At 31.9% G+C, this 17,603-nt stretch overlaps 3 protein-coding genes and 1 long non-coding RNA gene across 4 annotated transcripts; 2 read left to right on the forward strand and 2 right to left on the reverse strand.

Annotated features, from left to right (window-relative positions):
* Window positions 1-744: 744 nt before the first annotated feature.
* LOC127151460 (uncharacterized) lies at window positions 745-2,646 on the reverse strand. The gene is made up of 2 exons (XR_007824437.1): window positions 2,156-2,646; window positions 745-1,300 (listed from the first exon to the last, which is right to left on the reverse strand). It is a non-coding gene; the product is annotated as an uncharacterized LOC127151460 (long non-coding RNA).
* Window positions 2,647-4,366: 1,720 nt separating this feature from the next.
* Window positions 4,367-5,966, forward strand: LOC103488851 (transcription termination factor MTERF5, chloroplastic-like). The gene is made up of 2 exons (XM_008447763.3): window positions 4,367-4,793; window positions 4,869-5,966. The coding sequence occupies exons 1-2, from the start codon at window positions 4,434-4,436 to the stop codon at window positions 5,553-5,555; spliced, it is 1,047 nt and encodes a 348-aa protein (XP_008445985.2). The 5' UTR covers window positions 4,367-4,433; the 3' UTR covers window positions 5,556-5,966.
* Window positions 5,967-8,784: 2,818 nt separating this feature from the next.
* LOC127151461 (transcription termination factor MTERF8, chloroplastic-like) lies at window positions 8,785-10,305 on the forward strand. Its single transcript, XM_051091291.1, has one exon. It carries the CDS (start codon window positions 8,951-8,953, stop codon window positions 10,076-10,078), a length of 1,128 nt encoding a protein of 375 aa, XP_050947248.1. The 5' UTR covers window positions 8,785-8,950; the 3' UTR covers window positions 10,079-10,305.
* A 1,242-nt stretch (window positions 10,306-11,547) lies between these two features.
* On the reverse strand, window positions 11,548-15,248 carry LOC103488849 (probable magnesium transporter NIPA4). Its single transcript, XM_008447760.3, has 9 exons — window positions 14,686-15,248; window positions 14,246-14,302; window positions 13,798-13,888; window positions 13,561-13,721; window positions 13,319-13,446; window positions 13,088-13,225; window positions 12,732-12,824; window positions 12,082-12,187; window positions 11,548-11,886 (listed from the first exon to the last, which is right to left on the reverse strand). Exons 1-9 carry the CDS (start codon window positions 14,837-14,839, stop codon window positions 11,777-11,779), a joined length of 1,038 nt encoding a protein of 345 aa, XP_008445982.1. The 5' UTR covers window positions 14,840-15,248; the 3' UTR covers window positions 11,548-11,776.
* Window positions 15,249-17,603: the final 2,355 nt, after the last annotated feature.

Consider the following 17,603-nt stretch of genomic DNA (forward strand, 5'->3'; position numbering starts at 1 on the left):
AATGTTATGTGGGTTGGTTATTAATTTTTTTTTTATGTAGTAATTTTTCTAAATGACATTGTAAATATGAGAAAAAATTATTATTGCATATTTTTTTACGAAAGCGTCAAACACCTCTTATTGTAAATAATTTGTTGACAAATTGTACATGTTTATATGGAAACTAATAATGTATATTTCTTTTCTTTTTTAAATAAGATAATAATATATATCTTTTCAAGATAGGTAACACTTCATTCAAACATTGAAGGAATGTTTCTTAGACTTCCATATAATGATTATGTCTTTCTTGGCAATTTTTCTTTTTTTTTTTTTGGACAAAAATTTAGAGGATGTTTGGACATTGTAATGAGATTGGAATGCATTGCAATTCAAAATTCATGTTTGAATCGAACATTTTGAGTCTAATATTATACCAATTTCAATTACATTCTAATTACATTCTAATTCGTCAAATATTGACCATTTTCATTGATTTTCTTATGTGTATTCATTTTGATTATTAGTCCTCCCTAAATCTTTTTTCTTTTTTTGTAAATATATAATGAAAACATTATTAATCAACTAAAAAGAAAATATACTTCAGGCTGGTAAAAAATAAGAATAAACAGACTTCAATGAGTCTAATTAGGCATACCAATTCAATTTTTTTCTCTTAATTAATTAAGATTAGCAGCAGCAATTCCCTATTTCAAGATCAACTACCATTTAAACTTTAATCAATCAATAATAAGCAGAATAGAATCAACCAAAATATGAAAATTAAATTACGTAAATTTCAGAACTTCAATGTACTTCACATAAAGCTACAAGAAAGACGATGAGTTCCACAGAATTTGGGTTCTTCACCCATACAAGACACACAACTACCAATCAGAATTTCATCAAATCAAACCCAGAAAATCAAACCAAGTGATATTACACTATTTAGTAAATTGGAATGTCATTAAAAAGGATATCCCAGAACCTAGTTAAAAATCATACAACTTCTTCTCTAACCGTCGACCTTTTGGCTTTACTAACTGCACTAACTTCATTCTACAATCTTCATTCTTTCAACATTCTCAACCACGCTGTACAAACCATAAAAAAAAAAACCACTCCCTATACACGATACCACTTCTTAATAATACAATTACCTCCTTAAAAAAAAACAATCTCAGTCCAATTCTACAAGCGCAACAATTCCACCCTCTTCCACAATCGCATCCTTTCCCTCTTGAATCCCAGCCAGGCTACTCAGAAGCATATATATTCAAAATCATAGAGCTCTTCACGATGGAACCCCAATTAGCCTCAGCTGCCAATTGCACAACATAACAACTCATAACAATTAGCCTTAGCTGGAGCATCTCACTCACTTTGAAATGTACAATGATATGTCCACAATGTAAGCCAACCAAGCAAGTAACAACAACCAAAATGGAATCCTTATTTTCTTTATAAAACCCTTTTATAAAAAAAAAAATAGTAAAACAAGTCCACAATAAGACCAATGTTCTTTCATCCAACCCATGCTATTATGAGAAATCTCATTCGATGATAACATAAACAAAAACAAAATCATTCCATTCAATTAAAAAACACCAACATGGAGTAGAAAAGAATTAACAAAAAAAATCAAAACAAAGAAGTAAAACAAAAGCAATTGTGGGTAAGAAAAAAGAAAATGCTTACTGCAACAGTGATACCGCGAAACACATCAAGCGAAACAAGACGATGGCATTGGTCGGAAGATCGGACAATAGGTCTAACAGAAGATGAAAATTGGGTTCATCGATTTTAGAAGAAACAAAAGTGGTTAAGGGATTGGCATTATGAATAGGAAGAGGAGATATGGAATGTGAACCACGAAGAGCATATCTTAACATCTTCATCACTATGATTACAGTGCTTAAAAAAGAGAGACAAGAGTAACAGAATCTTGATTTATAAGAATAACGAGATCACAGCTCCTTTAATATGCTTATAATTACCCATATTTTTACGAATTGCCATTACAACAAGAACAACACCACCATATACCAAAAAAAAACTGAGTGGAAAGTTTGAAAAAGAAGAAGATGATGAAAAACAGAGAGATTGAAGAAGAGATTAAAGTTAAGAAAAAGGGGAAGAACAAGAAGAAGGGTTAAGCATTAAGGGAAAGAATCACCTCATTAGACTCATCGGAATCGGAACCCTCATCGGAGGAATCATCATCTTCGGAGTCATCGTTTTCTTCCTTGCTTGGCTCAATAGACTTGGCGTCTATGCATGTCGTCCATCTTCTCTTCAACAAAAACTTTTGTAGATTGAGAGAGGCTTAGAGAGATGTAGAGATGGATTCAGAGTCATGAAGCGAAGGGGTTTTCGATCGAAGGGGGATGGATTTTTGAGCTAAAAAACGAAACCGGCAATGGAGGAGTAGGGGGAGAAGAAGAAAGAACAAAAATTGGGAGGAAGAAGATGGATGGAAGGGAGTTACAACACGGATTTAAGAAGGGGGTTGAAGGGAAAAAACGAAGAAGAGAAATCGGGTTTAGGGGGCAGATGAGAATGGGGGGTTTGAGGATAATACGGGTGTTATGGAAACCCTAAAACTAGGGTTTCCATAATCCTAGTACCAAACAGGGGTTAGGGTTAAGTAAACCTAACCCCACAGTGTTAAATTGCCCCCCAAACAGCCCCTTACTTGTTTGAATCTGCAATTTTTACTTGTGTTTACAATAAATCCTGAAAAAACAATATGAGATAATCAATTGAACATTCTTAATACTAAAGCTAATGACTGTTGTAATAGCTACTAAAGCTATTGTAATAGCTAGAGGGACAACGGTAGATAAAAGAAAACTTTGGTAACGTATAATGTTGCATGCGTCTGTGAAGCTGAATAGTTTTATTAATATTCACTTTAGTCAATATTACGGCATATAAACTCTAAACTCTGTTCAACTACCTTTTTTGTCCCGGTTTCTGCAACCAATTCTTCAATAACCTTCCAGCGCGAATGATCCACACAGGCACCCTATCTTCGAAAGCCCTAAATATTGTTTATTTAAAAATAACTAGCAAGATTCTTAAAATCAAAGATAATCTTTTTGTCCTTAATCTCATAATATATTTTCGACAAAATCTTCAACAAATTCCTCCATTTTTTCCATCCAAATTAAAGATTTTTTTGGTTATGTGTATTTTAAAATCCTAGAAAGTTTCAAAGAAGAAAACTTAACTAGCTTGATCGAATCTTTTGATCTGTAGTGAGGAGTAATATTTCTTTTTCAATTTGCAAATTTGTGGTGAGAAAAAAATGAAAACCATGGGAATGGAGCTTGAGATAGAACGATAGAAAAATGAAAAATTCATGGTAGGAAGGAATACAGGCAACTATGGAAGGTGGGATTGATTTTGGGAGAAAAGAAAAAGAATTAGACAAAAAATTGAATTTAAACTCAATTAGACGTCAGACACAAACACGAATAATAATATAATAATATAATATTTTTAAAATAATTTGTTTAAAGTTTAATAAAACATTTTCCGTCTGTTTAAAAAACTAGTACAAAGCTAAATAATAGTATTGAATTCATTTTTTTTAAAATCAATCATAAACAAAAGTCATGTGTGTTAGTAAGTAAGTGCTTTCTCTAATCGGTTCAATTTGATTATTTTTTTAATTAAGCTTTTTTCAACAATTTTTTATATACTATTCAAAACAATAAAATTATCGATAAAAAAAATTTATATTTGTTATCACCTTAATTCTTAAGCTCAATTTCTATAAAATATTGGGTCTGATCTCAATCAGAAATGACTGGAAAATTATATTTCAACCAATTCTCTAAATTTTCATTTTAGTACTATTTTATTTAAGTTTTAAAGCACATCCTATTAAAAAAACACAATCAATAATTTCATTATCCACCTTGCGATTATTAAACTTAAAACAACAATAAAAGCACTATGATTTACCCTTTATGTAATCACACAGAAGTAATTTTTAAAAAAGTAGTAATTAATTAAAAATTAAAATTAAAAGTGAGACATATGAACTCAAACTTTTTTGCTTTCATGGCATTTTGGATAAAAAGAAAAAGAGGTTTGATATCTTCCTCTCAAATTAGTTTAATTCGTAAATAATGACCGTAAAATCACATTATCTTGCGATCGTGATATTTACGTTAAATTAATTATTTTAGTCCAGTAAAAAAACACACAGTTAAATTTGTCACTCGCACTAAAAAGGTAATATATATATATATAATTTTATGAGATTATATTTTCAAATTTTACATGATATGAAATTACTAATAAACTCTATTTTTTATTTGTTCAAACTTCAATACACATTTATTTTATGTTATATAATATAATAGAAACGCCCAAATTTGTGGCCTTCGAATTTAAAACCCTAACCAAAACCCTTACTTCATTTTCTTCGTTCCCATCCCGAAATGTTCAAATTTTCCTCCACGTTTCTTCTACATTTCATCCAAAAACGTTTTCTCAATACCGTTTCTACTTCTACATTGCCTTTAGCCTCCGTTTCTACCATCCAATTCCTCACAAATTCATGTGGCCTTTCTTCAGGATCTCCTATTTCCAGAGGTCGAAAGCTCCAATTCGATGAAAAAAACATCCAGCAGTACGGAGCCGTTATCGGTTTCTTCAAATCACATGGATTCGAGAATTCACAGATCGCCAAGTTGGTCTCGAGGCAACCTTCAATCCTTCAATCCACGGTATCCACCGATCTGAAGCCTAAATTTGATTTCCTTCAGGAAATCGGGATCGTCGGTCCTTTACTTCCTAAGGTAATTCTATCGAACCCTGGGATTCTTTTTAAGAGCGTAAATTCTCAGTTGAAACCAACATTTCGTCTCATAAAGGAAATGCTTGAATCGGATGAAAAGGTAGCTGCTGCTATTTGTCGTGCTTCGTGGATTCTAAGTGCTAATTCCAAGGGTACTATGCGATCTAACATTGATGTTTTGGTCAGTGAAGGAGTACCTTCTACGAATATAGCGAAAATGATTGCATTGAACCCTAGAAGTATTATGCGAAACGTTGATAGAATTATTCATGCAGTGAAAACGGTTAAAGAATTAGGCGTTGAACCAAAGGATCGTACGTTTGTTTATGCAGTTAGTGCAGTGGGTTCGATGAGTGATTCAAGTTGGAAGAAGAAAATAAATGTTATGAAGAGTTTAGGATGGTCTGAGAAGGAAATTTTTACAGCATTTAAGAAAGAACCAACTTTTTTAACTTGTTCAGAGGAGAAAATGAGGGATGTTGCAGATTTCTGTTTCAACACTGCAAAGTTGGATCCAGAAAGTGTAATTATTTACCCGAAGTTCTTCCAGTGTTCGGTTGACAAGCGGCTTAAACCGAGGTACAAAGTTTTTGAGGTTTTGAAGGTGAAAAATCTCCTTAAGAACAAAAACATTGCTCGGTGGTTTATACGAGGGGAGAGAGAATTTGTGGAGAATAATGTTGTTAAGCATTTGGATGAAATCCCAAATCTGATGGATATATACCGGGGCAATGACGCATCCGAAACTAAATCTGTTTCATAGGATTGGAAAGTTGTAAGTTAAAATGTTCTTAAAGACTAAATTTGAGCGTCATGATCTTCAAATGGGAGAGCATTTTTGTTGTTATTGCGCCTACTCTTCTGTTTCCAATAACACTGCTTCTCGAGCTTTTCAAATGGGAGAGTTGTGTTGTTTTTGCATCCAAATTAGAGCAGTTAGGTAAATCTATTTGGTGTATATTTCTTCGTAGACTTGTTAATCTTGAATTTGGAGGCCTTTTTGATTTTTCCTTCCTAACGTTTTACTCTTTCATTGATCATTTGTAAGTTTGTCGGCTAATTTTGAATCCAATGACATTTGTAAGTTTGTAGACTGATTTTGAATCCAATGGCGATGTTGAAATGGGATGAGAGACATGAGAGTTGTACAACCTTATGCTTTGTGTTTTTACAACCTTGCGGATCATTCATCTCCAATGCTCATATTTAGACTTCTAACTCTATCTTTTATGAGATTTATCACAAGTAAATGTTCGTAAGAAACCAGAAGTTTTTAGACCAATCACAAATTGTGAAACTAATTAAATTAGTTAATTATGATGTTACGAATTTTCATGACATTTGCATCAAGTTAATTATTTTTTGGTTTATTAAAAGAGCTAAAATTATTGTATTTATTTCGAAAACGGCAAAAGCCTCGAGGCCTCTAAAATATCAAAAATGCCCTGACAACAATAAAATATAAAAAATCTAAACTTTTTTTTAAAAAATTTGATATAAAATCTAAAAGATCGTTTAGATTTGGATACGATTTTTTTAATATCCAGATTCTTATACTTATCTAATCTAAATGGATACAATGCATGCAGTGAATGAAAAAAAAAAGAAAGATGATAGAAGAGTATAGTGGAAGAAATCGCTTCTAAATTTTTAAAAAATGGCTAATGTTATTGACTTTGTTAGAAAAAAATAAAACCCATTTAAATAATAATAATAATAAAGAGGTCTTTTGAGTGGGCGACTCTAAAGACTCTCCCTTCTTTGCAACTTCTCGTTACAATTTTCTCTTTAGCACTAATGGACAAGTGGGTATAGAGCGTCCAAATTTGTTCCTTTAAATATTATATTATGTGTGTATGTATGTATATATACATGTGTATATGTATGTATACATACATGTGTATATGTATGTATACATACATGTATGTATATGTATGTATTTATACATGTGTATATGTATGTATACATACATGTGTATATGTATGTATACATACATGTATGTATATGTATGTATTTATACATGTGTATATGTATGTATACATGTATGTATGTATATGTATGTATATATACATGTATGTATGTATGTTTTAAAATAATTTTTTTTATAAAAAAACATGATTTTAACCATTTTAAAATCATTTGTCATATTAATATTGTTGTGAGAGCAATAAGGCCAAAAAATAAAGATAGTATCAAATTTGATCCTAACCTATCGGAGATTATGAATTCATATCCTAATTTGGGTAGGATAAGAATAAATTCTACTAAAATCCCCTATAATGATTCCATGTGAGTTATTTAATACTTTCTTACTTTTCTCCAATATTCAATTTCCTTGCTCACTTAGATATTATTGATGTAACGTGAGGGTAGCACGTTTTCTTCAACCAAAATTTGACATTATTATATGTGTGCGTGTTACGTGTATGTGTGTGTTGCGTGTAGAGAGTAGTAAATTTGCACAATCTTGTACCATATCTAAATGAACAAGCGTGTACCAATATCTAAACGAGATTATACCAATATCTAAAATGCTAGCTAACAATGAATATAGAGACTTTAGAACATAGACTAGATGAATACGAATAGATGGACCTCGATGGTCACGAATATGAATTTTCCTCAAATACTTTCACTAAGTTGGTCATGAATGCAATAGATAGCGTTCGGGAACACCATCAAATTATAGTCTAGGTGGTGACTGACAACACGAAGTTTTGATGGGATTACATGATAATGTTGAGTTTGTTACTGGTCAGAGCCATGATCATTGATTGCATTTTTGGCAATTGTTACTTGGTCTGACCCCACGGTCCCCACCTGTTGAATAAATTAGGGGTTAACATGGCTAGTGGCAGAATTTTATGGATGGTTTGACAATCACGGGTCTATATTTTATAGTTAATGGATAGAAGTATGTTTGCATATAAATCAACTCGTTATGTGCATCAAATGTTCCTACCGTTCTTAGGTAATATGCACGAGACGGGACAATATTCTTGGGGTGGATCCTATTTGGCATGATGTATAGACAGTTATGTAAGACATCAAAACAAGGTATTCGAAAAATTGTTGGACCATTAATACTTTTACAAATACGGGCTTCGGAACAATTCCAAATAGTAGCTCCACAACTCATACATCAATGAGCTTACGATTCAAATTAGGTTATTTTAATTTAATTTAGATTAACCATAATTTTTTTTATAGTGAGGCAGGTCCACCATTGTCAAACTTTGGGCAAGGACATTATGATTTAAGGATCGATCCATCATCTTCATATATGCACAGACACGAACGTGATCGTGGATAACACAATGAATTTTGTACTACAAAGTGCCTACAGTAGTTCCTGAACAACCAGATGAGCAGCAACAACAACATAATTAGGAGGGACTAGAGCAACAAAGATTAAAGAGTGGACGATGACAATCAGTTAGAAATCAGCAACGTCCAGGTTGTGGAACACATTGATTTTTTTCATTGAATGAAATTTGTTAAGTTATTGTATTTGACATTTTATTTTATATTTAATTATTTTTCAATCACAAGCAATTACTAAGATTTACGGTCTTCAATTAATACAAAACGAATGAATTACAACAATAAATATCCTTGGAGAATGCATATAAATAGAACAAATTACTAACATAAAATTGCACACTAATGAAATTTGGATTAATGATTGATCGTTACAAATCTATCATGTTAAATAACAAATGTAAAAATAAATTGAAAAATTAACGTAAACATTAATTAAAAAATTAAAAGGAAAAAAGTTGAAAGAAATTTATAAAATTGAAATAAATTAGTATTAAATTAAAAAACAATGATTTAAATTATACGTACATTGAAATAAGAAAGAAAACTATAATTCAAATAGAATAAAAAAAACTAAAAATTATATGGAAAATGGAAAAAGAAAAAAAAAAATAGACGAGTTTTGAAGACTCGCACGTGAAGAGAGAAAAAAGAGGAAAAAGAAGAAGAAGAAGAAGAAGACTCGCCGTGGAGAGAGAAGCAAAATAAAAACTTCTAAAAATGCATTATTTAATTGCAATATTAATGCAATTTTTCCTAAAACGCCCAAATTTGTGGCCTTGGAATTCAAAACCCTAACCAAAACCCTTACTTGATTTTCTTCGATCCCATCCCGAAATGTTCAAATTTTCCTCCACATTTCTTCTACATTTCATCCAAAAACGTTTTTTCAATACCGTTTCTACTTCTACAGTGCCTTTAGCCTCCATTTCTACTGTCGAATTCCTCACAAATTCATGTGGCCTTTCTTCAGGATCTCCTACTTCCGCCGGTCGAAAGCTCCAGTTCGATGAAAAAAACACCCAGCAGTACGGAGCCGTTATCGATTTCTTGAAATCACATGGATTCGAGAACACACAGATCGCCAATTTGGTCTCGAGGCGACCTTCGATCCTTCAATCCAAAGTGTCCACCAATCTGAAGCCTAGATTTGAGTTCCTCCAGGAAATCGGGCTCGTCGGACCTTTACTTCCTAAGTTTATTCTATCAACCCCATGGGTTCTTGGCAGCAGCTTAGATTCTCGGTTGAAACCATCATTTTTTTACATAAAGGAAATTCTGGAATCGGATGAACAAGTAACTGCTGCTATTTGTCGTTATCCAAGCCTTCTAGTTTGTGATTTGAAGGGTAATTTGAAATCTAACATTGATATTTTGGCCAGTGAAGGAGTACCTTCTAGGAATATAGCGAGAATGATTGTATGGAAGCCTAGAACTATTACGCGAAAGGTTGATAGAATGATTAATGCAGTGAAAAGGGTTAAAGAATTAGGCATTGAACCAAAGGCTTGCATGTTTGTTTATGCAGTTATAGTAAGGCTTTCAATGAGTGATTCAACTTGGAAGAAGAAAATAACTGTTATGAAGAGTTTAGGATGGTCTGAGAAGGAGATTTTTACAGCATTTAAGAAAGATCCAACTTATTTACATTGTTCAGAGGAGAAAATGAGGGATGTTGCAGATTTCTGTTTCAACACTGCAAAGTTGGATCCAGGAACCGTAATTTCTTACCCTATGTTCTTCAAGTTGTCGGTCGACAAGCGGCTCCGACTGAGGTACAAAGTTCTTGAGGTTTTGAAGGTGAAAAATCTCCTCAAGAACAAAAAGATAACTCTTACTGGGTGGTTTATGCAAGGGGAGAGAGAATTTGTGAAGAATAATGTTGTTAAGCATTTGGATGAAATCCCAAATCTGATGGATATATACCGGGGCAATGACGCATCTGAAACCAAATCTGTTTCATAGGATTGGAGAGTTGAAAGTTAAAATGTTGTTAAAGTCTAAATTTGAGCATCATGATCTCAAAGGGGAGAGCATTTTTGTTGTTATAGAGGCTACTGTTCTGTTTCAAATAACACTGTTTCATGGATAAACCTTATGCTTTGTGTTTTTAAGATAAAGGGGATTTGAATATTGTAGTCGAAGGGATGTAATACAATACATGTCCATATAACAATCCTATTATTTTCATATCTATGTTGCCGATTATATAACATCACCATAGTATATAAGGCAAATTTGAGTAGCCCAGTTAAAGTACCACTTCTTTTTGTTGCCATTATTGGATTTATTTTAAGAATTGACATTTTCAAATTATAATAAAATAAACAAGAAAAGAGAAAAATATTGACAAAAACCAGTGATTTCTGTTCAACCCCATCCTCCCTTGATCAAGGTGATTTTCCATGCCAATCAAAGAAGGTGCAACGATGATATGATTGTACGGAACTTTTTATAACCCTAAATCTTGTGATCTCAAGCAGAAGCAACCGACAAAAAGTAATTCAATCATTCTCTAATTTTCATTTTGTACTAATGTGTATAAATCAATTTGCTACCATTTAAGTTTCAAAGCTACACTCTTAAACATTGTATTAAAAAAACACACAATATTGAATTCATAATTCCATTATCCACGTTGTAATTATTAAACTTAAAACAATAATAAAAGGGGTATTTTCAAAAATATAAAAAAGTTGCAAAATATTTACACTCTAGAAAAAGTTCCGAAAACGAAAAAGCCCAGAGACTCCTTGTGTAAAATACCAAAAATATTTGCGATCGTTTAGACTCGGTTATTGACCGTTTAGATATGGGTACAATTTATAGGCGATGGTTTAAATATGACTACAATTTATACACGATCGTTTATATATGCTACAATTTATCTTTTTAATTACATCGTTTAATTTTGTTACACTATTTTTTAATTCTTTTGGTACACGATTTTTTAGATTACGATCGTTTACATGATTTTTTTTCAAAAAAAATTTCAATATTCCTTTACTTTTTAAAACAATAGTTTACATTTGCCTTTATACACGATCTTTTAGATTTTGTTATTTTGTCCAAATGTAAATATGTAAAAAAAGGAAAATAATTAAAAGAAATCGCAGCGAAAAAGAAAAATAGAAAGACGATTGAAAGAATTCGAAGAAAAGAAAAAAACAATGAAGAGATTAAATGACATAATTGAAAAATAAAAAAGATGATGAAAAGAAATAGCAAAAAATGACTAATTTTATGGGTTTTGTTATCGGAACCATAGATAGTTTTTTATATTTACCTAAGTTTCGTGCAATAAAATCCCTGTGATTTACCTTTCATGTAATCACACGGAAGAAATTTTTTGAAAAATAATAATAATAAATTAGTAATTAAAATTAAAAGTGGGACCTATGAACTCAAATATTTTTGCTTTCATGGCCATTGGATCACAAAAAAGGAGGTTTGATATCTCCTCTCAAATTAGTCTAATTTGACTGTAAAATTACAATCCTGTTCATATACAGGGAGAGTTTTTGTATGCACAAAAAGAAGAATACTTTTACAATAGAAGTGGGGAATGAGAACAAATCGAAAACATTCCCAACTTCTATGGCAGTTTTTCTTTAAAGAATATTAATCGAATTGAGAAGGCTCGACAACGAGTACTACATTAATTTATGGCAATCTCGTGGCTTCTTGCCGTCTTAAAGGTATGCCTTCCAATCCATTATATTCATCCTCTTCCATGTGTTTCGTAAGTCGTATTGGTGATGATGTCGATATACCTGTCAAATTTGAAAATTGAATATTAGATTCAAAGTAAAAGACTAGGCGCGTAAAAGCAATCAAGATTTTAAACATAACAAAAGTGATTTCAAAGTTTTCATAAATCACTTGCAAACATTGAACGATAAAAGTTGGATATGGCCAAAAGTGGCGTTGCCAGCAGATGTTTCAGTAGAATAATATCAAGAGCATACCATCAACCATGTCCTTTGTTTTATGAAGAAGAAAGGTCCCAGAAAGAATAGTTACAAATCCACACAACTCTGTGATAACTTGTGATGGGCTCTGCCTATCCCAATCCTGAAAATGGATAAGCAATTTTTTGTTACCATTCCAGTATTGAACATCTTGCGATGAACAAATAGCAAAGAGGGTGTTAGCAGTTGTAAGAGCAAAAAGATAGTCCGAAAGACCGTAAATATGTTGCATTGTATGCTTCTTGATATGGTGTACGCTTCTAAGATTTGCACATATTTGAAATCAACAATAAGATTTGGAATGACTTTCTAGGAGCTTAGGTTTTTATTTGGTAACCTTTTGATTGTTGGTTTTTGGCTAATAATTCAACCCTTTTACTTATAAAAGATGAAAATCCTTTCACAAAATTGAGAGGAAATAGGATTAAATTTCAAAAGCGAAGAACCTAATGGTTACCAAGAGCCTTAAAAACACATTTTGCACTTAAAAGCCCTTCTTTAAACATTTAGAAGTTATTCCAAACAAGACCCAAATAAATGAGGACACTTCTTTTTTCCGTGTATTCTGATCGAGAAACACGTCCTTAACAAGTGTATTAATGACCAATTGTTTGCTAAAAGACTAACAGATCACATTATGAATATACCTTGAACATGATAACACTTGCCAAAATGGTCAGTGATGTGAACATCACGTAGTATATGGGAGACACAACAGCAGTGTTAAAAGTATCAAGGGCCTGCAATGAGAAATAGAAGTAAAGGTAAACAAATATCATTGAATTCTTGATAACCAATTTATTTTTTGGTGTTAAATTATCACATCAAAATTGGAACACTAGTTTTCAAGTTGAAAGGACCAAATTGTACCGGAGCAAGATTTTTTAATGTTGAGTTCATATGAACTCTGTAGAATAAAGAATGGAGATGAAGAAAAACGGATCTCTTGACGATCATAGCAGAAAAGAAGAGAAAAAGAAGATAAATAAAGACGTCTGGTTACCTTGTTCAGATAGTTCATCTGAGTAAGCAAAAATGTGGTTACGATTATAGCAAAAAGCCAAGTTTGCGGATAAACGAATTGATTTACTCCAGATAGTGTCAACTTCATGGCAATTCCAAGAGCTTTAACACCCATAACCTGCATGGCACATGAATTTTTCCTAAGTATGTACAAAGGATGTAAAGGAAAGATAACATTATGAGCACTTTATAACGAACACATAGTACTTACCGATAAAGAACCTAAAAGGGAACAAACTCCAATATAAACCATTATGTGTGTCTGGCCATATTGAGGTATGAAGTGGAATATGAGTATAATAGCAGAGGTTATGACCAGAGTCGCATACAAAAGAAAAGCTGCCATGAAAAAGAGCTCACTGTTGTAAAAAAAAAAATCACTCCATGAAGTATGAGACTATGGAAATGAAATAATATACCGAAACAACTGATTCCAGAGAGCGTGCTTTATACCTGGCTCCATTGCCATTTGCCAAACTTCTGTCACGGATTCTATTTCACGTTCTTGAGGTGCATGAAGAACAATGGTTATGGAGCCCACCACACATAGAATACAACCAAGAACCCCAAAAATATGTAGCTTCTCCCCTAAAATGATATGTGCAAGAACAGCACTGTAGGACAAGATCAAGAATTAGCAATGAGTTCAACACATTTGAACTTTCAGATTGAGCAATATCTAAGCCATGCCTGATTATTATGCTGAGAGCTCCAAGAGGAGTGACTAATAAGGCTGGTGCAAATGCGTATGCTACGAAATTAGCAATTTCTCCAACAATCACTGTGAAAATGATAGTGATCCATCAGATCTAACTCCAAATTTCAACTAAAGCCACACAACATTCAAGAAATCGTTTGCTTGATAGTTAGTACATAAAAATAGCTTGCTTTTGAAACTTATAAACTGTGGTGTAAAATCATAATGATCAGATTAGTTAAAGAGACAGGACAACTGACATCAAAGAGATTCATCTAGATTAGAATCCATGGGTTTCAAGAAGCAATGCTTCCACAGGATTCAGGGCACAGATCAGTTTCTTCTGAAATGTTTTAGCCGAATCGAAAATTGATACTGTTGCAACTTGCAATAGGCATCTCAGACATCAAGAACCAATCGCAAAGGGTGTTTGAAACTCACTTGTTATCATGCCCAACCACCACAACGGCTCGTATAAGTAAGTAAATCCGCCCGCTCCTGTAATGAATCAATAAGTAAAAGTTATAACAAACCTAAAAGAAATAAAACAAGTCCAAAACTAAACGAACTACAAGAGTGGAAAGTTTTTAGTAGATTTATTGAAACCCCCAGAGATCTTACTCGTTCTCGCCTAATTTAGAAGGAAATTAGTTTGAACAAGCTCGAACAGTTTCAACAAAGCCAAATCAAATCTCTAATAAACTCGACCCAGTGACTTAAACCCACATAGGAAATGACATGAAATCGACACCCATATTACCAAATCCGATTAAAAACAATCCCAAAACGAATTGGGGTAAGAAATTTTAAACCAGAACTCAAAATGATAAACTCCAAACCCACATTACATTGCACATCTCAGAATCACCGGAGAAGCATACCTGCTCTGATTCCTGAAGCACCAGCTTTCTTCAAGCCCTTCTTCTTGACAATGAAGCTCCCACCAATGAAGAAACTGGAAGAAAGTGCAAGTACGAGGCCTTTTACGTTGTCAGAGGACATACCCTCTTGCCAACTGGGAGGCTCCGCCGCCATAGGAAGAAAGTAGATGCTTGAGAAACCGATGAACTAATTCAAAAAACTGGGTATTTAGTTCATGGCGAGGATAAGTAAAGATCAAAAGGATAAATGGGTGTTGATGGAAATAGAAGGTTTGAAAATGAAGAACGGTGGAAACTAGAAATGGGTTCTTATGTCTGCGGTTATAAGAGAGGTCCCGCCGGTGGGTAAGTGAAACTGGATACAGCTGGGACGCTTCTGGGATTGGATCGGAATCGGAAGGCCGACCAGGAGAGAGAGAGAGACGAAGATCTTTCCCCCAAAAAAATTTTTATATTATTATTTTTCAAAAAAAGAGAATGTGGACTCTAACTCAACTCGGACTTGGAGCGAAAGAATTCGCCTCACTATCCAATTTGGGTCTACACATGTTCTTCCTCCAATCAGATGCAACGCTCCCAATATCAAATCAATTTTAATTTTAGTTTTATGTTTTATTAAATTTACTAAATACTAACAATAATATTTTTTTCTACATTAAAATAAATATATTTTCAATTTTATAGTAAAAAAAAAAAAAAGAAATTATCAATGACAATTAAACTTATTTGAAATACAATAATTAAAATTAGACAATTGAAATTACTTTTGGTACACAAATTTAATAATGCAATATAGTTTTTGTGTATCTATTTTCATTTTGATATTTTTTTATTTTTTTCGATAATCCTTAAATTTGGTCAAGTAGACGGAAGCTACTCACTTCATTAAGCGACAATCGAGTAGGATTGATTTTGAGATCGATTGCCTTATGTGGCTTTCTCACCCTTGTTGCCCTCTCCACGGAACGGTGGACATAATTGGCAGTTGAAATTTAAATTGTTAAGGAGGTAGATTCAAACTTTTAAAATAAAAGTGTGGGAAAGAAAAAGAATAACAATAAACTATTAAGAATGACAAGGTTGATATTTATTAATAAGATAATCACTAAATTTAGATTGATCGTGTCTTGTTGCATCCCAATAATTTGCCGAATAAAATTTTGTCACTGAAGCGAATTTTTAAAAATTTGTATTTATTTTTATTTTTTCTTTGTGTCTAAAAAAATATGGTGCATGTGGTTGCCTGCACTTAATCATTATCCTTGTTAGTCATTTGGATCTTGTGATTTATTTACGTTAATCTTCTATGTAATCGAACTCTATTCATCTCTCTGGCATAAAAAGTTTGGATGGTATTAAAAAATGAATGTAAGGTAAGTTTAATGTTTTCCTATATAACTATATCTTGCGTTTTAAAAGTGAAATCACGTAAAATAAACAAGCATATTTAATATATGTTTGAAATTTCATAACAATATGTATGAAACAAATGGCCTCTTGAAAGTATAACCTCGTAAACTCGAGCTCGCTGGTGTAATGACTAAAATGATACTTATTTATTTATTTATTTATAGTTTTCTATATTTTTCTTCTAAAATATAATATAACATATATATTATTATTATTATTATTATTGAAAATGGTTTAATTTTAGAAGGAGGTTTGGGAATATAATATCTCTTAAACGAATGGCCTTTATGATGAAAAAATGATTGTTTGTCATTTCTATTAAATATGTGGTTGAAGAAAACTTCCATTTTATGATGATGGTAAATGATGACAGATGGTGAATGAGTATATCATCCAGTATATTCTCTCTTACATATATACATTCTTAAGAAAATGTCAAAATATTATATTTATTTTATTTCATAAAAAAAATGCAAATATCCATTTTTTTATTTACCATATTTAATTTTTTTTATGTTTGAAAAATAAAATAAAAAAATTATAATAGAGTCCATGTCACTGCATTTTCTAAATTGCAAAAGTAGCAAATTTAGAAACGAATAGTCATCTAATAGAATATATCTAACTATTTGTCATATTTGTAATACGTAAAAATAAAGTATTATGATTTTTTTTCTATTTTTTTTTTTGTCATGTGATGTAACTTTTCTGTTTAAATATATAAAAAAATCTGTCTAAAAAAAAGAATAGACGTTTTGTTTGTTTTCTTTAAATTATCAAGATAAATAATTCAAAATTAAAGGATAAATACAAAGATTTTTTTTTAAGAAGAAGAAAAACAGAACTTTTAAACCATGCTTGTGTGTTGAAGCCCCAACACCTTATTTGCTTTGTTTATCTTCACGGCTTCGTGGACTTAGATCGAAGATCTTGATGCACGATGGTTTTCTAGTTGATTTGTGTATTGGGATCAAGAGACAATCGTTAAGTTGTGTATTTAAATTCTAACCTATCTATTAGGGGTGATTTGATATTTGACATATACATTAATTGCTTACGTTGAATGTATTCTATTGTAGTATGAGCTTTTAATTTTTGTGATGTTTTTAATTAATTTTTGGATTTTGATATTTGTATGATTATTTATTTATTTTTATATTTATCTAGTTGCCCTATCAAAATTTATCTTTAATTCCAATTTTGAACTCCATATCAACTCTTAATTTGTTCGCATTTTGATAATTTATAATTTCGCAAAATGATGTGATAATTTGCAATCGACGAGATTTTCGTTCAAGTGCACTTTTTTGGTTTTTAATTTTTGAGAGATTGAGTAGAAACTAACAAACCTTAAACCATTTGCATGTTATATTTGCAACTTTGAGAGTGTTTTTTTAAAATTGATTAAAATCATTTCTACGATGTCCAAAATCATTATGCAAATCTCTCAACATTTATTTATAGTTTAATTTACATTTTCAAATACAAAATTTAAATATAAAAATATT

This window comes from Cucumis melo, chromosome 10 (assembly GCF_025177605.1).
Source record: "Cucumis melo cultivar AY chromosome 10, USDA_Cmelo_AY_1.0, whole genome shotgun sequence".
Taxonomy (NCBI): Eukaryota; Viridiplantae; Streptophyta; class Magnoliopsida; order Cucurbitales; family Cucurbitaceae; genus Cucumis; species Cucumis melo.

Excerpts from the sequence above, each read along its gene's own strand:
- LOC127151461 (XM_051091291.1), top strand. The coding sequence starts at position 8,951 with ATGTTCAAATTTTCCTCCACATTTCTTCTACATTTCATCCAAAAACGT.
- LOC103488851 (XM_008447763.3), top strand. The coding sequence starts at position 4,434 with ATGTTCAAATTTTCCTCCACGTTTCTTCTACATTTCATCCAAAAACGT. Across the intron at positions 4,794-4,868 it reads TCGGTCCTTTACTTCCTAAG|GAAATGCTTGAATCGGATGA; the intron begins GTAATTCTATCG and ends CGTCTCATAAAG.
- LOC103488849 (XM_008447760.3), bottom strand. The coding sequence starts at position 14,839 with ATGGCGGCGGAGCCTCCCAGTTGGCAAGAGGGTATGTCCTCTGACAAC. Across the intron at positions 13,722-13,797 it reads GCTCTCAGCATAATAATCAG|TGCTGTTCTTGCACATATCA; the intron begins GCATGGCTTAGA and ends CTTGTCCTACAG. Across the intron at positions 13,447-13,560 it reads GCAAATGGCAATGGAGCCAG|CTTTTCTTTTGTATGCGACT; the intron begins GTATAAAGCACG and ends TTTTCATGGCAG.